A 24,235-nucleotide genomic window follows, 5' to 3' on the forward strand; every position below is an offset into this window, starting at 1 on the left:
GAATAGTTCATGTTATACTGCAGTTGTCTTTCTGTGCGTTCAGATTTGGTCATGAGCCCGAGCACAGAAGCACTCCTCATTTTTCATGTTATTATTCCTAGTCATGCAGCCCAGTGCCTGAAACAAGGTAGGTGCTTCATAAATATTTACTGAAGTGAGTAAGTAATTGCTTTATAAGGTAGAAAGTGCTAAGCATCATAAATGCAGAACAAATTTTAAGGAGCACTGTGGAGGGGACGCCTGGGTGGCTCAGTGGTTGAGCCTTCAGCTCAGATCGTGATCCCGAGGTCCTGGGATCGAGTCTGGCATCAGGCTCCCTGCATGGAGCCTGCTTCTCCCTCTGCCTGTGTCTCTGCCTCTCTCTCTCTCTCTCCTCTGTGACTATCATGAATAAATAAATAAAAAATCTTTAAAAAAAAAAAAAGAAACAAACTGAGGGTCATTGTAGGGGAGGAGGTGGAGGGATGGGGTAACTGGGTGATGGGCATTAAGGAGAGCACATGATGTGATGAGCACTGGGTGTTATATAAGACTGATGAATCACTGAAGTCTACCTCTGAAAGCAATCATATATTATATGTTAATTAAATGATTTTAAATTAAAAAATAAAACAAAAAAATTTTAAATAGAGATTTTTTATTTATTCATTTGAGAGAGACAGTGAGCATGAGCAAGGAGGGGCAGAGGGAGAGGTAATCAGGAAGTCTGGGATCATGACCTGAATTGAAGGCAGATACTTATCCAACTGAGCCACCTCGGCCCTCCTAAAATAATGTTGATTGTTAAGGTTGGCACTTTTTTAAAAGCTACTTATCTTTTGATTTAGGAAGAGAAAAATTTAAAAACTCTAAAAAAGTTATATATTTTTATCAGCCACCAATAAAACTCAAAGATACTTAGGAAATGATAACATAGTTTTAAATATAAAAGGCTTAAAAAAAATAAATAAATATAAAAGGCTTACTTAGAGCATCATAGTGCAGCTAACTCTAAACTATTGTGTATGAAATTGTATTTATTTATGTATGTATTTATTTATTTATTTAATTTTTTAATTTAAGCAAAGTCCACACCCCGCGTGGAGACCAATACGGGGCTTGAACTCACCACCCTGAGATCAAGACCTGAGCTAAGGGGATCCCTGGGTGATGCAGCGGTTTGGCGCCTGCCTTTGGCCCAGGGCGCGATCCTGGAGACCCAGGATCGAATCCCACGTCGGGCTCCTGGTGCATGGAGCCTGCTTCTCCCTCTGCCTGTGACTCTGCATCTCTCTCTCTCTGTGTGTGTGACTATCATAAAAAATAAAAAAAAAAGAATTATATAAAAAAAAAAAAGACCTGAGCTAAGATCAAGAGTCGGACACTCACCTGACTGAACCACCAGGTGCCCCTGTAGATATTTATTTTTGACCTATACTTACTCTACCGAAGATATAACTCAAGTACAAATAAAACCATCAAATTATCCACAAGCTTCAAAAGGCAGAAATTGAAGCTAAAAGCAACAACTTATTAAATCAGACAACTGATCTATAAATGATCAAGGGATCATTACGCAAAGTCAATCATACTCCTTCATTCTACAAAATCACATCTACCTCCAATCTTTCAGAAGCTACTTTCTAGAGGTCTCGCATTCACTGCAGCATTCTTTATAATAGCCAAGATATGGAAACAACCTAAATGTCCGCTGGCAAATGAGTGGATAAAGAAGGTGTGATGTACACACACACACACACACACACGGAAGAATATTACTGAGCCATACCAAAAATGAGAGCTTGCCATGGGTGGCCCTAGATTATATTATACTACATGAAATAAGTCAGAGAAAGACAAATACCACATGATTTCACTCACACGTGGAATCCAAAAAAAAAAAAAAAAACAAACCACAACCAAATGAATAAACTAAACAGCAGGAACAGACTCATAAATACAGAGAACAAAAAAAAATAATAAAATAAAATAATAAATACAGAGAACAGATTGATGGGTACAGGGGCAAGATGACCAGAACAAGTGAAGGAGACTCGGAGGCACAGGCTTCCAGTTACAAAACAAGTCATGGGAATGAAAAGCACAGCATTGGGAATATGGTCAAGAATGTAGTCACTGTGTGTGGTGGCCGACGGTCACTAGACATGGCAGTGATCACTTTGTAAAGTACATAAATGCTGAATCATCACTGTGTTGTAAACCAACATAGTACTGTATGTCAACGACACTTCAACAAATAATAAAATCAAGGCCACCAATAAGGTGATGGTGGCAGCCTTTTCCCAGTCCTTACTCTTCCACATTGTCACAGCGATGGCGGCATCCTTCTTTGAGTTTGGAGACCCTGGACTCTCGGGTTTTCTCCTCCTCCTTTCTTCCTTGTCTCCTTGACCTATTGACTCCATTTTCCAGACAACGCTGCCCCCTAGGGTTTCCTCTTCCATCATGCCCCCCCTCTTTTTTTTTTTGGTCTCTGGATTCATTTAATTGTGATCCCTAGGCCTCCCAGTTGGTGACTTCACCTGCCTGCAACACCTCTCCATGCAGAACGTCTCACCTGCATCCCAAACACAGCATGGTGAAGGCCTCCTGCCAAGGTTGTCTTGTTCCTCTACTGCCTCCTCTTGTGGATTTCCCTGTTTGTACTGTGATTCTCTCAGATCTCCAGATTGGAAATTAGGTGTTTAGGTTTGATATATTTCTCTCTCTCTCTCTCCCCCCCACCCTTTGCCCTCAACTTGGTGTCCACTCCATCTCTTTCTTTGCATTTCCACCCTCACCTTCCAGATCACATAGTAATTGCTCCAGCCCCAGACATCCACTAAAGCTTCCCAACATGGATCAGGGCTTCTAATCTCCTCTCTTTCCTGTCTACCTTGCACACCTCCTAAATTACCATCCACAGTATGCTTGCTTTTTGCTCAAAAACCTATGGTGAAGGAAAGAAACCCTGCACCACAGATGGATCATCTTTTTAGGGTAAGACATACAGACAGATTGCACCACCTGGCCCCATCTCTTGCCATGTTCAGCTCTGCAAAAGTAACAGATTTTCTCTCAAAGTACTTTGTTTATGACCTATGTAGATGCACCGAATTCCCTGCGAAGAATTGCCCCTTCCTTTACTGTCTATGTAGGGCTCTATGAACTCCTACTCATCCTTCAAGACCCAAATCAAATGTCAGCTTCTTTATGGTCCTTTCTGCTCACCCAGGAAGTCTAATTAGCAAGGCTTATTTTCCAACATAGCCTTATATTATTGTTATTTATTTTTGCATCATAATTAAAAACTGCTGCTGTAGCATAAATAGAATGTCTGCTGTGTGCCTTGTACATGGTAGGTAGCTAATAAATGGCTATTAAGTAAATGAATTGTTAAATAAATGAATGAGTAAAAATTAGAGATCTCCCCCGAGTCTCCCTCAAGTTGGACTCCTTTGGTCCAACTTGAATATACTAGAGCAATGTTTTCCAAAATTTAATATGCATATAAATCACCTGGGGAAGGGCACCTGGGTGGCTCAGTGGTTGAGCCTCCTGTGCCTTTGGCTCAGGTCATGATCCCAGGACCTTGGATTATGTCCCATATCAGGCTCCCCATAGGGAGCCTGCTTCTCCTTCTGCCTATCTCTCTGCCTTTCTCATGAATAAATAAATAAAATCTTTAAAAAAAGACCCACCTGAGGAAAGCTTGTTAAAAATGCAGGTTCTGATTCAGCAGGTCTGGAGTGGAGCCTGGATTCTGCATTTCGAACAAGTTCCAGACTGTTGCTGGCCCAAGCACCACACTGCCCTGCAGAATTGTGTGTCCCTCCCATGTTCTGTAAGCATCCTGCTTTGTGTTCACTTCTAGCAGCATACTGGTGTGTCACGCTGTATTTGTTTCTACCTTCCTCAGCCAGACTGGGAGTCTCAGGACACAGGAACAGTGTCGACTGTGTCTTGCATCCATTTCTGCATTCTCGGCACCTTGCCCAGAACCTGGTGCATGGTGGGTGCTTCAGCTATGTTTGTTTAATCACTAGTTTCTTTCAGGCTGTTCAAAGCCAATTCCAAGCTTACTTTACGATCTGTGCATTTGGAACGACTCTGTTGGTCAATGGTACTCCTAATTCCCTCTGCGCAGCCTGGATCTTTTCCATAGGAGCACAAGAGTAATGGGCTGCCCAAAGCCCCAAAAGGGAGCTAAAAACCCAGGGACAATTAAGTGGACAGAACACAGCTGCGGTCAGGTATATTAGAGAGAGCCACTCTCCATCGCCTGTGGCCCCATGGCAGAGATCAAGGAGCTTTGTGATCCAGACCAGCGACACACCATCTAAGGCTCTGCTGACTCACTTTGATCACTAAACCGTTAAGGCACAGGTTTGCTACAAGTTCTAAATGAAAATTTGGAGATAAAACATGGAGAACAGTTTTCTACTGTAAGAATCAAGAGGGAGCCAGAGAGGCCAGAAGACAGGAAAACCTACAAGACATACATATTTCATGATGTGCTACAGGACCTACATTATTTATATGTCAGAATACCCTCTGGCTGACTTTTAATTTGCTCACAGCAAACTGTTACACTTGTGCTTTGTTAAGGGGCATTTGGCCTTTACGCCGAGAAACAGGCTGAAGAGAAAGATCTACCCCCAGGAAAGGGAGTGATGGTGAAATGTTTTGCTTTGAGAAAAATACCCCCCCCCCACCTCATCTATAACTGTCACACTTCCCATCTACTTGTGTTTTTTCTGGAAGTTTGGATGACTGACAACTGGTGGAGAGCATGGCGGTGCTGAATGCACATCCCTAACAAGAGTCACGTCCCATCACACAAGACCTCACGCACAATTGTTTAGGTGTACTTTTATTCCTCTCTACAGCTCATTATACCCCAGCGGTTCCCAAAGCCAAACTAATTCAGGAAGACATATGAACAGGTTTAATACCAGAAAGTTAAGAAAGCAACCACATTTTATCCTATTTTCATGGAATCCCATCCATGACCTTCTCTTTGGCCAGATCCACACAGAACAGAATAATAGTCCTGAATGTCCATCTGGCCAATTCATAAGGAAAAAAAAATTCAGTTATTTCGGTAATTTCCGGTGTAAAGCCGAGGCCTTGGCCATTCAGCTCTTGTTATCCGATCTGCAGGAACTGCCAACGAATATTACAAATCTGACCAACTGCAAGGGATGACAAATAACAGTGTCTCTACTGGGCTCCTGCCAAACGGCCGATTTGCTCGACAAAGTGCATCTAAAATGCAGCTCGGAGGAAACTGTGTAAATTAATATAGGTATGTAAAGGGGTCACCAATAATGACACTGCAAACTGCAAATTGCTTATGGTGCAGAGTTCTTCTAGACCATGGCCATGGTGAAGAGAAGCTTGCAGGAACTAGAAGATTCCATTTCCCACAGTAAATGTAACAAGTTCTCCATAGATGGACCTGCAGCTGCTACTTCCCACCGATGCCTGCACACCTGTGCCCACACACCTGTGCACAGACCCTTGCTCTAGGCTGGGGCCCCAAGAATCACTGGCCTCCAAGCCTTATATTTTGCTCTGACAACTGAAGGAAGCAACAGCTGCCCGGCACAGCTGTGGTCTGAGAGCGAATGTCAGGAGGTGGGAGCTGGCAAATCCAGTTCCAACTGCTGACTCATGAGGGAGCAATCACTTCTTAGAGGGGTGCACACATGGGAGCCCAGAGCCTTGAGCAGTAGGCTGCTGGTCCCCCAGACCCCCAACAGGGCTCAAATCTCAAAATCTGATTTGAAAATGGAGAAAAAAGAAGAGTTACTTAAAATACTGGAGATGTTAAGTCACCGTGAGCCTTTCAACTGTGTCCATGAAAATGGAATGTGTTTCCTAACCCTTCTGAATGTTGTAGTATCAGGGAACGCCAACACCACATCTTTCTACAGTCTCTTTGCTTCTTATCATCTTATAAATACATACTGTTTGCATGGTTGTGATCAGTGGGCAAATACGTGGGGTTATTTCTATTTATTTTTTCCTCCCAAAGGTCATTTGAGCAGATCATCCTAACGGCCCTGGCAAGAATGCTGTGATTCTGGCTATAGACGTTTATCGTTCATTTTGCTTCTATGTTAACAGATCGTAGTAAGTGAAGGGAAATCAGCTTGAGTTATGCTATGGAGTATATTTTGGAATCTTTTAAAGAGTTTTTAGTCATTTAGATTTAAAATGAAAAACTATGATTTTTATAACATACCTTGTAAAATATATATACAGATACATATAAATATTTTACCCAAAATCTTAGAAGAAGAAGATCAAAATATTAGGAAATACATTTCTATACATATGTCTTAAAGCTTGTTAAAAGGTTTTGCACATAGGATGCTATCTGAACCAACACTTTCTGACCATAATCCTTCCTCACTTCTAATATCTGGCCAAAACTTTACCCTTAAAGAAGCAAAGCAGGTATTTTGCTTTATAATAATTACCATTTTTTTTTAAGAGAAAGAAAGAGAGAGCACACATGCACACACACAGGAGCAGACAGTGGGGAGGGGCAGAGGGAGAGGGAGAGGGAGAGGGAGCATCTTAAGCAGGCTTCCCATCCAGCTCAGAGCCTGACATGGGGCTGGATCTCATGGCCCTGAGATCATGACCTGAGCCGAAATCAAGATTAGATGCTTAACTGACTAAGGCATCCAGGCACCTCTACAATTACCATTTTAAATCAAATTCTCCCATAGCATAATATGTGCTCAGTACATAATAGCTGCCATTATTATTATGGCAATCCAAGCTGCCCGATGCCTGCTACAAGGATTATATTTTATATAAAATATATACACATTTGTATAAACATGACATTTATGTTTTATAACATGTTTTTTTTTATAACATGTTTTTTAAAATGTACCATGTGTTGGGTCATGAAATCAATTTAGTGGGTCTCAGCCAGAATTTTATTAAAAAGTTTATTAAAAATTTTATTAAAAAATGAAATCAGAAAAAATATCTGAATGCATTTCATGTGGTAGGAGACAGAAATGTTCTGTGAAACTTGTTTTAATATTATGGAGAAGGTGTGTGTGTGGTGTGTGTGTGTGTGTGCATGTGTGAAATGTACTTCTTACCATTAGTTGCCTTTGACAGTTTGAAAGCCATTGTTATAAGGCTGGTATTTCTAATGAACATAATGAAAACTTAAGTATTCACTCTAGAATAAAGGAAAAAAACCTATTTTTATTTTTCTATAATTAATATTTGATTCGGGCAGCCCCGGTGGCGCAGCGGTTTAGCCCGCCTGCAGCCTGGGGTGTGATCCTGGAGACCCGGGATCGAGTCCCACGTCGGGCTCCCTGCATGGAGCCTGCTTCTCCCTCCGCCTATGTCTCTGCCTCTCTCTTCGCTCTCTCTGAATGAATGAATAAATAAATCTTTAAAAAATATATATTTGATTCTTTTTTTTGAAGATTTTATTTATTCATGAGAGACAGACAGACAGACACACGCACACACACAGAGGCAGAGACATAGGCAGAGGGAGAAGCAGGCTCCAGGCAGGGAGCCTGATGTGGGACTCGATCCCATGACTCCAGGATCACACCCTGGGCTGAAGGCAGGCGCCAAACTGCCTGATTCTTTTTCTTAGGGGAGAAAGGCAGAGGGAAAGGAAGAGAGAGAATCTTAAGCAGGCTCCCTGTCCAACACGGAGCCAAAATGGGGCTTGATCTTGCAACCGTGAGATCATGACCTGAACCAAAATCAAGAGGCAAATGCACAACTGACTGAGCCACCCAGGCGCCCCTAATGTTTTATTCTTATCTTATATATTCAGAACACCATTATTCAGCTTTGTATATTGTGGTAAAAGGTACTGAAGCCATTTAAACACCCACTTTTCCTTGGGCATCATTAGAAAATTAATGGGCTAGCTTTTGTCAACATGATTATTTCCCACAAACAGGTTCTCTTTCCTTTTCCACCTATCTACCATGAATTTATAATAAGACATCAAGGACTCTTGCTGTTTAGTTGACTACTCTCTAGTGATGACCTACCTCCGTGGCAAACATGTGACCATTCCCCTTTGTGACAAACTGATCTATAACAAGACAGTAACTCATTAGAAGTGTACAGAAAATAATTCTAATCCATCCACCCAAACACCCACCCACATCCTTACACATTTTTCCTTATTAAAACATTTCAAGTGTTTATAAACTATATTCAAAAATCATAATATTGTAGGCAGAAGAAAAATAATTAACTTAGTTGTACTTTGCAACTGTGCATTTCTGCTTACCGAGAAAACAGGCAAAGTAGAAAATAAGAGGCAGTATCAGTCTTTAGGGGTCAATGTTAATGTTTCCAGAAGTGTTGGGGAGCAGTCCTACACTCTCTTGAAAAGTCACAAACTCAGTGTTGGTACTAAGCCGACCTCACCGACATCAACATTCTGGATGAGGGTTAGGCGCTTGAGTACAGGCACCAGGGGAATGACGATTCTACCCCTGAACGGAATTCACAAATATACCACTTCATTTTCTCAATATTCAATCTGGTTAAACCATCCACTTTGACCATTTAAATGACCATTTAGCATTCATTTCTAACCGAAGGAAGTTTCCATAGGAAGTCTTCTATAACAAGTGCAGAGACTTAACCTACCTCACAATTTGGTTAAAACCATTGATTGAGTACTTGCTCCATGCCAGGTACTGTGTTAGGCGCTGGAGACAGAGACGAGGTTCTAGTTCAGTGGAAGAGCCTCCAAAACACACACGTACAAATGCCAATTATATGAGTGGAGGGCTAAGCCTGAGCTATACTCAAGACATGAAGGAAGCATATAGGACAAACATTCATTCCAGGGAAGGGCATACAGCATAATGCATGTTTGGGACATGCAGAAAGTGCTACGGCATCTGAGATCTACACACTTTGAAACAACAATTTGATTTAGTTTGACCTAAGCATTGCATGTGTTCAGGATCCCACAAGTAGTCTGGCAGTGCTGGGAAGCAGTGAGAGGTAGGATGAGAGGATGGACTAGGCTGGAAGAAGAGGGCAGGGTAAAGGTCATGGTCAACATCTCAAAGGCTGGGATTTTATCCTATGATTAAGATACCACTCAAAGCAGTAGGATTGCCCAACTATTCAAAAGTATTTGAAAAATCTTGAACACCAAAAGAGAAATTTAAAGCATTGAAACAGGGGCAGCCCGGGTGGCTCAGGGGTTTAGTGCCGCTTGCAGCCCAGGGTGTGATCCTGGAGATCCGGGATTGAGTCCCACATCAGGCTCCCTGCATGGAGCCTGCTTCTCCCTCTGCCTGTGTCTCTGCCTCTCTTTCTCTGTGTGTCTCTCATGAATAAATAAATAAAATCTTAAAAAAATAAAATAAAACATTGAAACATTTTATTAATAATTCTATCTCCTTGTAACTATTTTCAAACTTTCCTGTTACCTTTAATTTTTATCACACAGTATTATATGTATTATATATCATCTTAGTGCTCAAAACCTTTTGCACTCTACACATTGGCTGGGAAATCATTCTCACGTAGGCATATATATGTTAGATTTCAAATAGTATTTATTTATTTAAGTAATCTCTACATCTATCATGGAGCTTGAATTCATGACTCCAAGATCAAGAGTCAGATTCTCTACCGACTGAGCCAGCCAGGTGTCCCTCAGATATGTTACTTTTAATAGCCAAAGGATGTTTTGTTGGCTTCTTACCATGGACAACGCAACCATTTTCTTTCTGCATGTCCTATAGGCAATCTCCAGATTGTTTCATGACAAATGACACCTGCATAAACAGTTTCTACATATCTATTTTATCTTAAGCTTTCCTTGAGGTAAATTTTAAAGTCTGAAGTTCCTAGGCTACTGGGAATGAATATTTTTATGGCCTTTCTTTACCAGGGTGGCAGAGGGCTTGGTACTTACTGTTTTGCTCCAAGTAAGGCCTGTGGTGTGGTGTTCCTTGATGTATGCTTGCAGCTCACTCCAAATGTTCAAATATGACTTCACCCAATCCACATGGCGTAAATCGCTTTGTTATAAAAGAGGGTGGAAGAGAGTAGAATTAGGATCTAAAGTAAAATTTAAAAAAGATTGGTGGGAACATGATAATCCAGTAACTAAGGCTTTGGATGACTCTGGACTAATTGTCTTTCCAGTTCAGTCACCATGAACCAGTTCTGAAAAGGACTCTGATAGGCTAGTGGTCCAGGTGTCTCCTAAGAGGAGCCAAGTGCCCTCTCTGAGCTCCAGCGTGGGGCAGAGAGGACCATGGGGAGCAGACCCAGCAAATCGGGCCATGCATCCTTATGTGATCTCTAACAAGGTGATGAATGTGGAGGGAGACCATTTCTTTCTGCACGGTTTCTGATGCAAAATGAAAAACAATGTGTTTTCAGAAAGGAGACCGGTATTGGAAAAAAAAAAAAAAAAAAGGCCTTTGGCTGGTTTCATAATACTTTGATTGAATTATTTGGCCGAGAAAGTCATGAAATTGGAGAATTTTAGAGTGGTAAGGCGGGTGCTGTTGTAAGAAGGTTTCCTACAAACAGGAAACACCCAGTCCTTAATGCAACATGGAGTTGTAGCACTGGGCACAACTGCTGAACCAAACACCTGTTTCCTGAACACAGCATGACTGAACTCTATGAGGGCAGTGTAGCACTGTGGCTGTTTTTTTCTTTGTTTTGTTTTGTTTTGTTTTAATATAATGGCTTTATTGACACATAATTCACATCCCACACAGTGGGATCCATTTGAAATGTATAATCCAGTAATTTAGGTCAACAGAGTCATGCAACCATCACCACAATCAATTCTATAACATTATATCACCCCCCCCAAAAAAAGAAATCTCATATCCATTAGCAGTAACTCCACATTTTCCCCAAACTTCCCCAGCCCCGGACAATTGTTAATCTACTTTCTATCTCTATGGATTTGCCTATTCTGGAATTTCATATAAATGGAATCATACAATATATGGAGGGTTTTTTGTACTTGATTTTTTTCACTTAGGATGTTTTCAAGGTTCATTCACGTTGCTCTTGTATCGATACTTCATTTTCTTAATGGCAGAATAACATACCATTTTATGGCTATACATTTTACCTATCTATTGCAGTTGATGAACATTTGGATTGTTTCCACTTTTGGGCTATTGTAAATAATGCTGCTATGAACACTTGTGTACAAGTTTTTGTGTGAACATATTTCATTTCTTTTGGAAATATACCTAGAAGTAGAATTGCCAAGTCTGTCTGGTTTTTTGCAGTAAAAATGATCAGTCCATGTTTCTTAAACTGAGTGGCAGACATATGAATGAATGTTTTTGCACTGTAATTATATCTTCCATATATTTTATAAATACTTTCATATCTATTCAATGTTTATTAAAACTAAAAATAACCTGAGAAATACGAGAAAAATATAGGAGAAATAGTTAGGCAAATTTTGAATATGTAATATTTGCCAGTGACCTGGTCCTCAAGGTTCCTTCCAACAGAACAGTCTGGGCCAGCGAGTGAGATGCAAGAGTCCCTGTATTTGTTGGCTGATGAGCACTTCCACTTCTGCCGACCCAGGGCTCGGAGGAGGACCCACTCTTGAGCCCAGTGCCCAAGGGATGGAACTTTGTTGCTTTTATTTTTGCCTCATTCCTTCCCTGAGTGACTGGACATCAGCCACATGAAAATTAGCCGCTGTTTACAGGGCCAGCTATGACACTATCACAGGTGAAGAAATCCCACGACATCCCTCGGTCTCATTTTCAATTCCAACACCAGTTTAAGTGTCTCTAGGATCTATTATTTGTGGTGTTAGAATGTGATGTCTTTTTAAGCTGGTTCTCCAGCAAAAGCTCTTGGTTTGGACTCATCCGCACTGAGTTGATTTTTATCAACTTTTTATAGATGTCTCTCTATCCATCCCAATTGTATTTCATCTTAACACACTCACTGGTTTCCCGCTTGGTGACCTGATTAATTGTCACATATAATTCTGTTCCTCATTTACACTTCACTTCCTGATTTCTCCTTTCTTCTCTCTGCTCACCCACCAACTCTGTTTTGGGCAGTGTAAAGAGCTGTGACCCTATAGGGCGAGTCCATCACGAACCATCACAGAGCTGTGTGGCTGTTTTGGGAACATGTATGGAGCGACACAGATTCAAGTGGAGAGTTTTTCATCACAAGAATAACTGAAGCAGATTTTCTAAAGCACATACATTATCTGGATAACTTAGCTCACTTTTCACTTTGCTTTAGCTGCAAAGATGGGGTATTTCCCTCACACTTACCATACACTAGTAGGAATCAGGAGCAACCCATGTTAAGCTTTGAGACAAATGTCTAACAAGGAAGGAATTGAAAATTTGGTTGGTAAAGAAGGTACGTACCTGTGTTTGTAGTCCTTTAAGACCCTGTTGGTGTAAAAGGTGGCAGCATCATTCATCTCCTTGACATAAGGACCGGGTTTGGGGGACTGACAGGACAGGACCGTCACCCAAGCATAGAAGGTAAAAAAAGAGGATAAGAAAGAAAATGCCTTAAGGATGAAGAAAAGCCATGGAAATATTAAATGAAGGTTGGAGGCAAACATTTTGCTCGGTAAAGGTGGGTGAGACGTTTCCATAGCTCAGAACACAAAGCACGAACTGGGAACAGAGTATGAAAGACCTGAGGCGTTCACCCAGAGAGGAATTCCCTGTAGTGTAACAGACAGGGGAAGGAGCTCTGAAGGGGAAGGAGCTCCAGGTTCCCCTAAACACTCCAAAAAAGTGACAAGGAGCTGGGGTGCCATTCCGTGCGGACAGGACTCACCACAGCTATCCACCCGAGGGCAGGGATGCTTTCGCTGACGGCCGACAGATGATTGAACATTTTACTGCCTCGATTTCTCTCTCGGAAAGTCTGGATTTCCTGAATCTTTTCGGATATTGGTTTCAGGAGCGCAGCCACATCATTCTGCAAGCAAACACAGAGTGTGGTTACTGAGGGCAGAACAGAAGCCCGGGCCTCCCAGGGGGTGCTCAGGGCTCGTCATCTGTCAGGGGCTCTCAGAAAAGAAGGGACCTTTGTTGTTGAGGGGATACTATACTTTCATTGTCCGAAGTATGAACATTGTACATATCTTTTTAAAAATGTTTTATTTGTTCAGGAGAGACACAGAACGAGGCAAAGACATAGGCAGAGGGAGAAGCAGGCTCCCAGGGAGCCTGATGTGGGGACTTGATCCCAGGACCCGGGGATCATGACCTGAGCCAAAGGCAGATGCTCAACCACTGGGCCACCCAGGTGCCCCTGTACGTATTTTTAACATTATTAAACCTGTCCTCCAGAGACACGGAAGAAACCTAGCAGTATGAGACAGTAGAGTCCTGCGGAGACCACTGTGACACTGAGTGGGGTCAGCTATATTTCCAAATGGACCGCAGAGATTGCAGGTTGGAACAGCACAGGTCTAAGATTGGGGTGGGTGAGAAGTTAGTAAAAAGGCTCTCTCTTGTTCCTATAGGAGCTGATGGGAGGGAAGGTCTGCGGTTCCACTACAGTTCCCATAATCCATGTGAAAACATGGAAACCTTCCATGGAGCCGAGCCTCTTTTTTTTTTTTTTTTTTTTAAGATTTTATTTATTTATTTATGAGAGACACATGGAGAGAGAGAGAGATAAGCAGAGGCATAGGCAGTGGGAAAGGCAGGCTCCCTGTGGGGATGCCAAGGTGGGGCTCAATCCCAGGACCCTGGGATCAGGCCCTGAGCCAAAGGCAGACTCTCAACCGCTGAGCCACACAGGCCTCCTTCCATTAAGAAACTGTGATGCCTTCTAATATCTACAGTTACCCTAGTCCACTTTGGCTCTCTACATTGAGCACTGTGACCTTGGCCAATGATTCCTGGTTACTCTCACTTCTGATTAATGCAACAACTGACTTATCTAGTTGTATAAAAAATGATTTTTAAAATTATGTGAGCCAAGAAACAAAGTATCATAGTCAGGTGCCTGGAACACCTTGCCATCCATCCCTTTAGCATTCTCTACTTTCTTTGGTTTTAAAGTAGATACAAGATTATCTTTTTTTTTTTTTTTTAATGTGCTCCAAAGAACTAGAAACAGTTTGTACTTTAGCTTGATAAAAGTAGTTGAAGATGTTTTGGCAATATTTTACTAAATCTCTCGTTTGCAGGAAGAAAAATGGAAAAGCCCTTAAAGTATCTTAATTTTTTTAGCTGAGATTTTGGAGCAAGGGTTCTAAACCTTGGCCACACAGAGAAATTACCTGGGAGATTCGAAAAACAGAGGCCTGGGGTCCCACCCCAGGAGGCTGATTTAACTGGTCTGGAGGTGGACTGGGGTGGGTGGGTGGTGTGGCAAATGCTCCCCAGGTGCAGATTTTAATTACTGCTATGTTGGGGGCTTAGCACCCTAAAGGACAGCAGACCCATTAGGGAAGCAATTGCATCTGGCTACAGCAGTTTCCAGACCTCACTTCTCCTTCCTGACCCCTTTATGCCCCTTACCCTACAGGAAATGCATGTAATGAATGGCTTTGTAATTAGAATGGCATCGATTCAAATCTCAGCTGTGCCACATACTACCTATATGACCTTAAGCAAATTACTTATCTGAGCCTTGGTCTCCTCATCTGTAAGTCAGAGATAATAATACCTATAGCCTATAACTACAGGAGATGCAGCATTTTAGGCCTCTGGCACATGGGAGGTACACAATAAATGGATGTGATTATTACTACTATCATGTAGTCAGCTCAGAGTGGAGGTAAAGGGCTCTCCTCTGTTATACGTAATACTCATTTGCTTCAAATAAATGTCTGTGCATTTAAGATAAGAGAGGCTTCAAAGAAACATCCACCTTGGCTAACAGGATTTTAGGATTATATGAGTCCAAACTGGGTCATCTAGGCCAGCTTTTTAATTTTTTTTTTTTTAGGCCAGCTTTTGACAGACCCATTTGAGCAGGTCACAATCAGCATTTTCTTCCTTTTTTTTTTCTTTTTAAGATTGTATTTATTTATTCATGAGAGACACACACACACACAGAGGCAGAGATACATGCAGAGGGAGAAGCAGGCTCCATGCAGGGAGCCTGACATGGGATTTGATCCCAGGTCTCCAGGGTCAGGCCCTGGACTGAAGGCAGCGCCAAACCCCTGAGCCACCCGGGCTGCCCCAATCAGTGTTTTCAAAAGTAACTGAGAGAAAAAAAAAAAGTAACTGAGAGAGAAGAGAAAGTATCAGAGAGTATTCACATGTATTTCATGTAGGTGTGTGCTTTGTGAACACTTGTTCAGTTACAAAGCCCACGTATGCATGTGTGTGTACTGGTGTGTTTGTGTGTCTGTGCATCCATGTGCATGTGTGTACTGGTGTGTGTGTGTGCATGTGTGCATGTGCATACTGGTGTGTGTGTGTGTGCATGAGTGCATGTGTGCATGTGTGTACTGATACACAGTACAATGTATTTCTCATTATGAATCTCAGTCTAGAAGTCTGAGAAGCATGGCTTGAATCCAATTCTCCCATCTCACGCAGCTAGGAGACAAGATCAGCTAGCAAGCATTAGCTGAGCTGGAGCTAGAATCCAGGTCTTCTAGGAAGCCCAGAGACAATTCTCTGCATTGGGTGTTCAGGAAAATATGGTTAGCTGCCCCCCTCCCCCGCCCCTAACCACAGGTTTCCTCTTTGCCGGCTAGACTAGGGAAAGGTACTGTGAAGAGATTAAGGGCTCAGATCTGGAATGAGTCTACCTGGGTTCAAGTCCTTGTACTAAACCCCAGGCCTTCCCACACATTACCAAACATGCCTATGATTCCATGATCTCATCTGCAAAATACTGTTGAGAACGGTCCCTACCTCAGAGGGCTGGTAGGAATAAATGAGAGGACAGGTCTGCACTTGGTACAGTCAGGTACAGCAGGGTGCTCGGCAAAAGGGAGGTGATCTCAATCTGCCAGTGAAGCCTCTGATTGATCAGATTCACTGATCAGCTCCTTCTTATCACTTATGCAAACACAGGGAGAGAGATTTCCTAGTTGGGATATGCCAATGAATGGAGGTATGTTTTTGTCTGGGAGAAACAAAAAGAACTATAGGTGAAGACAGCAAAGTGTTCTCAAAAAAGTTCTTAGTGCACCTTTTAATTCTATATTGGAGGAAGAGAAAAACAAAAATGGTGCTGTAGAAGCTGGTCAAGTTGGGAAGCCTGGGTGGCTCAGGGGTTGAGTACCTGCCTTTGGCTCAGGGCATGATCCCAGGGTCCTGGGATCTGAGTCCCGCATGGGGCTCCCTGCAGGGAGCCTGCTTCTCCCTCTGCCTCTGCCTCTGCCTCTCTCACTGTTCTCTCATGAATAAATAAATAAAATCTTAAAAAAAAAAAAAGCAAGTCAGGTCTTGTGGAAAATTCAAGAATACTTTTCCACCCTCTTGCTTTCCCTTCGTACCATTCCAAAGGAAACATCTTATAGATTTGCCAGGCAGACCGTGACTTAGGGTTGTTGTGGGCTGAACTGTGTCCTTCACAAATTTAGGTGTTGAAATCCTAAACCCTGGTACCTCAGAAAGTGTTTGTATTTGGAGATGAGGTAATTAAGTTAAAATGAGGCCCCTAGGGTGGACCCTATCACAATAGGACACAGACAGGTATAAGGGAAGATCATGTGAAGACACAGGGAGAAGCCAGCCCTCTGTAGTAAGCTGAGGAGAGAAGCTTCAGAAGAAACCAACCCTGCTGGCATCTGATTTTAGACTTCCAGCCTCCAGAACTGGGAGAAAGTAAATTTCTGTTTAAGCCATCCAATCTGTGGTACTTTGTTCTGGCAGTGCTAGCAAACCAGTATAAGGGTGTAAGGGCTTTAGAGGAGAAACAAACACCTCTGAACCCACAACAACAAACCTCTAAATAAAACAAACAACTCTTCCTATGCCCCTGCCCAACACTCCCTGCTGAAACATGACTCTTCATGTTTGTTTGTTGATGGCTGCCAAAAGTCACGTTTTAATGCTCTCCTTGGAATTTTACTTTTATTTATTAAAAATTTTTCAATCAAGTAGACGCTATGTCAAACGTGGGGCTTGAACTCACAACCTCAAGATCAAGAGTCACATGCCCTACCAAATGAACCACCTGGAGCCCCTGGGATTTCACTTTTAGAAGGAAACCATTTTCCTCTTCAAGGGATTCTTTTTAGTCCAAATTCAACAACTGATGGAAGGTGTCGTATAGGTATTTCCAGAAGACAGCTGATTTTTATTTATGGCAAAACTACTAAGAAGCATCTGAATTTCTCCAACAATTTGCTAAACTGTTATATTCTTGCTGCAGTGGCATTTTTGAGAAAGGCCAGAATATATGAATTGTTGGTGATATCTGGCCTATTGCCCCAAGGGGAAAAATAACCAGAAACACTGTATTGTATTTATAATGTTAGCTAGATTTATTAAGGCCATCTTTATTTCTCTCTAACTTCCCAAGAACAAACTCTAAGGTCTGAGGAGACAGAGTATTCTGGAAGATATTTTATATTGGTTATCTGATGAGAGCATCATAAAGTCTGAGAAATTTTTCTTTTGCCTTAGTTTGGCAATTGCACGAAGAAATTGTCCTCATTAAAAAGAAGAAAAAGCCATGCTCGGAGATCTAAGCACAAGAGCTATTTGCATAACCTTAATAAATAGTATAGCTTTTATTCTGTGCCAGTAGATTTCTCCTGTACTTCAGACGAGGCTTACATTCTCCAGCTCATCCTGAACTTTCACAGCTGGAATCAAACACAGAACCTTCGGGTTGCGGTGTGATTTCTGCCAAGGCCCGTGGGGTTGGGATATCAGCCCAAAGGCAAATGTGGGAGAGCCGGCTAGTTAGAGGTATTTCCACCTGTGTAAGCATTAGACCTGAATCAGGCATACCTGATAAATACAGGTTGAAAGGCAAATGCCAAACAACACTTACAAAAGGGCTTTCCACTCCTAGAAGGACATGAACTGATGAGATGTCCTGTTTTTTTTTTAATGGATGTACTGGTGATGACTCCTCAGACACATCTAGCAATCAGGGGGGGATAGGCTGACTTCGGATTGGCCGGCTTTACAAAGGTCTCATGCAGATTACTTTTTAATTATTTATTTTAAATATTTTGTTTCTTTATTCATGAGAGACACACAGAGAGAGGCAGAGACATAGGCTGAGGGAGAAGCAGGCTTCCTGCGGGAAGCCCCAGGCGGGACTCAATCCCAGAACCCTGGGATCACTCCCTGAGCAGAAGGTAGCCGGCCGAGCCACCCAGGCACCCCCAAGTTACTTTTCAAAGACTCATCAGTCAAGTTTCTTTTATTCTGAGAGACCTTTCCCTGAAAGAAAACCACTTTGCAAGGCTGTAATGAAGAGTAACTGAAAAGTCTTGCTTGCCCTTCCCCTAATTTCTGTGGGCTTCCACGGGAGGAGAGAATAGCCTAAGTGGAGGAGAGGCAGGAGCAAACTGCAAATTTCAGCATATACTTCCCAGGGCTGCCTTGGCTTGCTGGGACCGTGCTTCGAAGAGTATTTCAGGACTCCCTGTCTTTATGACCCTCATTTCTGCTTTAAAGTTGAAGAATTGAGACCCACTATCAGCTTCATCTCAATTTAGCTCCAGAAATAATTGTTTTGCAGAGAGTAAAATTAAAGAGCTTTATCAGCAAGCTCTGTAGAAACTTTACCCAAAAAGGAAAACCAAATTTCCACTCATGCTATTTTGTCAGAGATGGAACAAACACTGGGACTTTGACCTCAGAGATGTGTCACCAAGTGAAAGGCAATAAGCCTATTTCTGGAGTCCAGGGTTTTTATGTGGTTCTACATCAGGTAGAGGATGGATCCACCTATAATTTTTTTTTAAATAGTTTTTTTTTGATTATAAAATTAATGTATGATGTTTGTGAAACACTGGGGGAAAATCAGATGGGAAAACCCAAGGGAACAAGAAGCATACTTAATTCCACCGCATGAAAAAAACACACTGCTAAATGTTTATTTTTTTGATAGATATGCTTATTAGAGATCCCTTCAAAAATAACAATAATTGCTTTAAAAACAATGGCTATTTAGAACATAAAGAAGAGTCCTCAGAACTGAATTTGAGCAGTTCAATTAAAACAAGCGCACAAATAAAATCCCATCAATATATTCTTGGCAAGTACTGTGAGAACCCTACAATTTTAGAAGGAATGTTTTAAATGTAAATACAACAAAAGCATTACTATTACAACTCAGACAAACCTAAAGAAAAAAGATCTGATTTTAAATATTTGAATCCCACTTACTTTTAAAATTCAAGAAAACTCACATCAGACAGTAATTCTTAGCCAACCATACTACCAAGTGTCAACCATTATGACTTTGCCTAATGTGTTTTTGTGCAAAGTTTTATCAGTTGATTCCACTTTGGTGCATGAGAGCACATGTATAAATTATGGCACAGAAGATATATATATATATATATATATATATATATATACATATGGAAAGATATATATCAGTTAACATAAAATTTTTATGTAGTTTTAATTAATTAATTATTTATTTATTAATTTAATTTATTTTAAATATTTATTTATTTATTTATTTATTTATTTATTTATTCATGAGAGACACAGAGAGAGAGGCAGAGACATAGGCAGAGGGAGAAGTAGGCTCCTCACAGGAGCCCGATGTGGGACTCGATCCCCGACCCAGGATTATGCCCTGAGCCAAAGGCAGATGCTCAATTGCTGAGCCACTCAGGCGTCCTTGTAATTTTATTGGCTTATTTATATATTTTATACTCTCTAATCTCTACATACATTTCTTTTGTGACTAAGGGAAAAGTGTTAAAACATCTTACCAGTTTTGTACCTTTGGTAGTAGAAAAAATTTTAAGAGGTACTACTGAATTTACATATATCAAAAAAAAAAATAGAAAGCCTCTTCCTTACTATCAGGAAAGCAGCTTCAGGAAAACATATTCACAAATTATCAGAATGGGGGCGCCTGGGTGGCTCAGTCAGTAAGTGTCTGCCTTTGGCTCAGGTCATGATCCCAGATCCTGGGTTCGAGCCCCACATCCTGCTCCCTGCTCAGCGGGGAGTCAGCTTCCCCTTCTCCCTCTGCCTGCTGCACCTCCTTCTTGTGCTCTCTCTCTCTGTCAAATAAATAAATAAAAACACTTTTTTTAAAAAAAGAAATGATCCAAATGAATTCTTCAGGTGAAGAATAGTGATAGCATTTTTTCAAGCAAAGGTTATCCAAATCAGGAACTGCTTCTAAAAATATGTTATTGGACACATGCTAATAAATGAAGCAATTGTTTTCACCATTTTAAGTTAGGAACAACTATTTTTTTCTCAGAAACATTAATTTGAGTAAACCTGCTTTGGTGTGATTGTAGACATTCGCCTAGGCTAGCTCCCCACCATGATCCTCTTACATAAAATTTTTCCACTGTCGAGGAACATTTTGGAGGTTTGAGAATATGCCTAATGGAAATACTTGTAGAAACATTTGTACATTTAAGACAACCTGGAAATTTAAAACATTTGCAAAACTGTCACCGAAGTCAATCTAAATAAACAAAACTCACTAAGCCCTGCAAATCTACATGATACCATGGTCGTTGTCATTATATTGCATCATGACAAATTCCTCAGAAAATATTTTTATATGTTCATAAGGACTTACATTCCACACATATATCTCATTTTAGAGTTTGCTAAACTCTCTTTACAAATACACTTAAGAATCCCAAAGGCTTTTGCTTATATTTCTGAAAAATCATTTTTAAAGAGTAAAACCATGGAGACTGGTCTCCTTGGGGGAATGAATTGCTTTGGAGAGTTGCATTGCCCTGATACCTAAGAGAGAAAATTCTAAAATGCAAAAACTCTTACTTAAATTTTTAATGAGAATCTTTCAACAATCCATTATACTCCTCAGCACTTTTTTCCCCAGTAATTAAAAAAAAAATTCAGACATACATAATAGCATAGAGACTAACAGATAGGCATCCATGTATATAAACATAATTTAATATCACACTGGGACCCAGCATCATCACTATGCTATTCCTTTAGTGACATTCGCTGGGGAACAGCTGGAAATGCAGAGATCTGGAGCCTGGGACAAACTATTTAGACTGAACCTCAAGGAAGACACTGAAGCTTGATGTCAAACTGTTCTATTTTTCTCATAAATGTAGAACAGTGCACTTGCAGTTGCAAATTGGGCATTTTAAACATTGAGGGATAATTGACATATAACATTATATTAGTTTCAGGTGTATAACAATGATTTGATACTTGTGTACATTGCTAAATAATCCACCACAATAAGTCTGGTTCATATCCATCACCATATATAGTTCCAAAATATTTTTCTTGTGATGGGTTTTAAGATTCACTCTCTTAGCAATATTCAAACATGCAATGCAATATTATTAACTACAGTGACCATGTTGTATGTTACATTCCCAGGACTTATTTATTTTATAGCTGGAAGCTTGTACCTTTTAATCCCTTTTACCCATTTTGCCCCCTCTCCCACCCCCACCACTGGCAACTACCAATCGGTCCTCTCCATGAGCTTAGTGTTTTTTGGTTTTATGGAGTGTTTTTTTTTTTATTCTACATATAAGTGAGATCATATGGTATTTTATCTCTCCCTGATTTATTTCACTTAGCATATGCCCTCGAGGTCCATTCATGTTGTCAGAAATGGCAAGATTTCATTCTTGTTTATGGCTGAATAATATTCCATTGTATATATATTCCAATTCGTTCATCCATCCTGATGGACACTCAGGCTGTTCCCAAGTCTCGAGTATTGTAAACAATGCTACAGTGAACACGGGGGTGCAGATATCTCTTCACATTAGTGTTTTTGTTTCCTTTGGAAAAATACCCAGAAATGGGATTGCTGGGTCATAGGGAGGTTCTATTTTTAATTTTTTGAGGAACCTCCATACTGTTCAGTGGCTGCACCAATTTACATGTCCATAGATTGGGCATTTTTAATGTAAAGTCTTTTCTGCAAAAGCATTCAGCAAATCACAGGCTAAACAGCCTTCTCCAAAGTAATTTTTTACCATTCAGATAATAATACAAATAATAACTTACATTGCTGCTACCAATATATTTTAAGTTATATATTTTAACATTCAAAGCCTTATTTAGGGTTTCAGAGCCACTGACACTGAGCGATAGATACTTTGTCAATCTCCACTTACAATTTTTGTCTTTGCCACTGTTCAAAGGTGCAAGCCCTAGCTCTCATCATTTCTAGTTGTGCTACAGTACCTGAAGGAGTCCTCACTTTAAAACCTACAATTTATTCATCAGAAAAAGAACACAGTTCTGCTGACATGACATATGGGCCACAATTTTATCTAAGCTCTCAATGTTTGACACATCTCAAATGAGGAGGTATGTGATACAAAAAGTCGAATTCAGTGGAAATCTGAATGTTTACACAATGGCCCACAACAGTTTGTGTCCTTATTAAACCTTATATCCTAAATCTCGCTGCAACAATAGGAGTCAGAAGATGGAGACAACAGCAACAAAAAAGCCAAACAAAACCCCCTGTAACATTAACTATTCCTTCAGTTTGAGATTTATTGTTTTCTTTTTAATTTTTTAAATTTAAATTCAATTTGCCAACATATAGTATAACACCCAATGTTCATCATCCCATCAAGTGTCCTCCTCAGTGCCTGTGACCCAGTCACCTCATCCCTCTATTGTCTTCATTATGGTTCTTCTGATATATAATCTTGCACTAGTAGTGCAAAAAGAGAACAGTCTAGCCAGAGAGAAAACATCATTGCACTCATGCATGGGTGTGCAGGCTAATAAACGAACGTGGGATACACCCGAAGCTCTAGCGTATCTTTCCTGTTTGATCAGATTTGACAAAAATGGGTTCCTCGAAAATGCTGGGTACATGGCAGGGACATGGGATTAGCTGATTATTTGAGATTAAGAAAGAAAGCAGTGAATTAATAATGTGCAATGACAAATAAAGACATACTAAATCATGGCAGAGAGGAAACAGGAAAAAAAATTAAGTTGAAAGTCACTAACTTAAGCTGGTTATTCACGATAAGCATGAGAGAGTAGACTAGATGGCCGAGAAGAATCTCATCTTGCCCTTTGTTATGTTTTCAGCTTATTTATGGGCCCAGCTGAGAAGATATCAACTCCTTTCCTATCTGGGGAGGTATCATCTGGCTTCTGACAGTGATGAATTTTATAATCCCTATAATTTTACTTTATGGGATACTGGACATTGAAGCTGAGCAGCAGATCTCATTTTGTACTTTCCTTAAATGCACATGGACTTCACTAACAATCTCTAGGGGTATAAATTGGAGAAAACCGCCAAAATTGTTCACAAATTCACCAGCCTTTTAAAATCTAGAACAATATACTGTCATCAGAAATCAGTTCTTTGAAATGCAACACACACACACAAAAACATAAAAGCCACACACATACAATACTGTACTGCCATTAATTTTGTTTTTCTGTCAACATCTGTTGAGCACTGAAGATATGCCAAACACCATACAGTCACTGCTTGCATCTACTTTCTCTTTTTTATTCTTATTTTTTAAAGGTTTTATTTATTTATTCATGAGAGACACAGAGAGAGAGAGGCAGAGACACAGGCAGAGGGAAAAGCAGGCTCCCTGTGGGGAGCCCAATGTGGGACTCGATTCCAGGACCCCGGGATCACGACCTGAACTCAAGGCAGATACTCAACCACTGAACCACCAGATGTCCCATGTGTCTATTTTCTAATGATAAATATCAATTTTAATTAAATTAAACCAAAGCCCCATGTGAAGAATCCCAACCCAGTCAACTGCCTCTACTGGGTCATTGTCTTCCTCCTGGATAAGTGGCCCATGGTAGAAGGCTGGCCAGATCTCCCCTGAGATTCACTTTTGCAGAACATTGCTGAGATGACATAAATCTATAGTTTTCATCTCAAACTCAGGAGATGGGAAGAATTTCAACAACTACCCTGTGAGTCTTAGGACAACCCACAGGGTAAGTGAACTGTTACCCTATCAAGCAACAGATGCTTAGCTCCAGTCATCCTTAATTAGAAACCTGCTTTTTCTCTTAAGATTAGCACAAACTCCAGAAGATTCCACTATTTGCTTTTATCAAGAATAATGCTTCCCAGTGAGCAT

At 40.8% G+C, this 24,235-nt stretch overlaps 1 protein-coding gene across 1 annotated transcript in view; it reads right to left on the bottom strand.

Annotated features, from left to right (window-relative positions):
• The window catches only part of CAP2 (cyclase associated actin cytoskeleton regulatory protein 2), a 137,582-nt gene that overhangs the window by 22,450 nt on the left and 90,897 nt on the right, over positions 1 to 24,235 (bottom strand). Inside the window, exons 5-7 of the mRNA XM_072813960.1 lie at positions 12,829 to 12,972; positions 12,405 to 12,490; positions 9,935 to 10,040 (exon numbers count right to left, since the gene is read on the bottom strand). Of these exons, the coding sequence (XP_072670061.1) occupies positions 9,935 to 10,040; positions 12,405 to 12,490; positions 12,829 to 12,972 (336 nt within the window). The remainder of the gene's footprint in view (positions 1 to 9,934; positions 10,041 to 12,404; positions 12,491 to 12,828; positions 12,973 to 24,235) is intronic.

This window comes from Canis lupus, chromosome 37 (assembly GCF_048164855.1).
Source record: "Canis lupus baileyi chromosome 37, mCanLup2.hap1, whole genome shotgun sequence".
Taxonomy (NCBI): Eukaryota; Metazoa; Chordata; class Mammalia; order Carnivora; family Canidae; genus Canis; species Canis lupus.